Source organism: Bison bison, unplaced genomic scaffold (assembly GCF_000754665.1).
Source record: "Bison bison bison isolate TAMUID 2011002044 unplaced genomic scaffold, Bison_UMD1.0 scf7180017849476, whole genome shotgun sequence".
NCBI lineage: Eukaryota > Metazoa > Chordata > Mammalia > Artiodactyla > Bovidae > Bison > Bison bison.
In genome coordinates, this window is record NW_011480049.1 from 1 (window position 1) to 1,012 (window position 1,012).

General features: G+C 42.2%; 1 protein-coding gene across 1 annotated transcript in view; it reads right to left on the bottom strand.

Moving 5' to 3' along the window:
• Positions 1-6: 6 nt before the first annotated feature.
• LOC104993857 (GTPase IMAP family member 4-like) overlaps positions 7-1,012 on the bottom strand; it is a 2,043-nt gene continuing 1,037 nt past the window's right edge. The window contains exon 2 of the mRNA XM_010847265.1: positions 7-1,008. Coding sequence (XP_010845567.1) covers positions 452-1,008 — 557 coding nt within the window. The 3' untranslated portion in view covers positions 7-451. The remainder of the gene's footprint in view (positions 1,009-1,012) is intronic.

A 1,012-nucleotide genomic window follows, 5' to 3' on the forward strand; every position in this document is an offset into this window, starting at 1 on the left:
TCTCCTTCTGTAAGTTTAACTAATGGAAAGAATTGATCTTTCTAATAAACTATAAGGGTAAGATGATCAATGCCGTCTAAAGACAAAATAAGTGAGAAAAAGCTGTAAGGGAAGATCACCCACCAATCTAGAAAGAATCTAGCGGAGAAATCTTTTCCAGGGATAAAGAGAGAAAGCTTGGGGTCATCTTCTTTGGTCTCCTGCATTCCCTGTCTTGGTGTCTCTGAGGAAGAATTCACAAATAAGGAGCATCAATACTTTCTGCTTTGGAGTTTCACAAGTTGAGAATTTATCCCTTTCCTGTTAAATCAATCAAACATATACCAATTATCAATACTGAACTTACTCTCCTTAGCCCTGAGAGTCTCAGAGAAAAAGGAGACTGCTCTGAGTTACGTGGGGCAGGACCACCCCAAAATATGCAGGAAATATAGAAAGATTTTCATGAAGTTTAATCCCTAAACAGAGGGAAGACAAAGGAAGCAACCCGTAACAAGGTATAGATGATTTCAAATATCTTATTCTGACTCAAAACATCATCTCTGGCTGTTTGCTGCCTTGAAACCCAGTGAGCCTCCATTTCTGCCAATTGCCTTTCCATTTCCACCTTCCGCTTTTGCTGTTCTAGTTCATCCTTCAGCTTCCTGATTTCCTCTTCAAGCTCCTGTTTTATCTGAGCTTTCACTCTCTCGAGCTCTGCTCTGTAATATTCTTGTAACACTTGGATTTGTTTCTGAATCTCCTCCTCGGTCTTCTGATACAGGCTATTCGTGTAGTATCGACCATTGCACTTGTCCACCACATCCTGGACCAGGGCCAGCAGCTGCTCCCTCTGGTTTTCCTGCTCAGCTCCTGTGGCCTTGTTGTTGAAAACACAGTAGCGATCTCTGAACTTGCGAATCAGCTCTTGGATGGCTGTAGGAGCTTGCTTTAAGTAATCATGGAAATCCATGCCTTCTAAGTCATCTTTCCGGGTGAATAAGAGAATCATGTGTTCCCTAGCTCTCTCTCC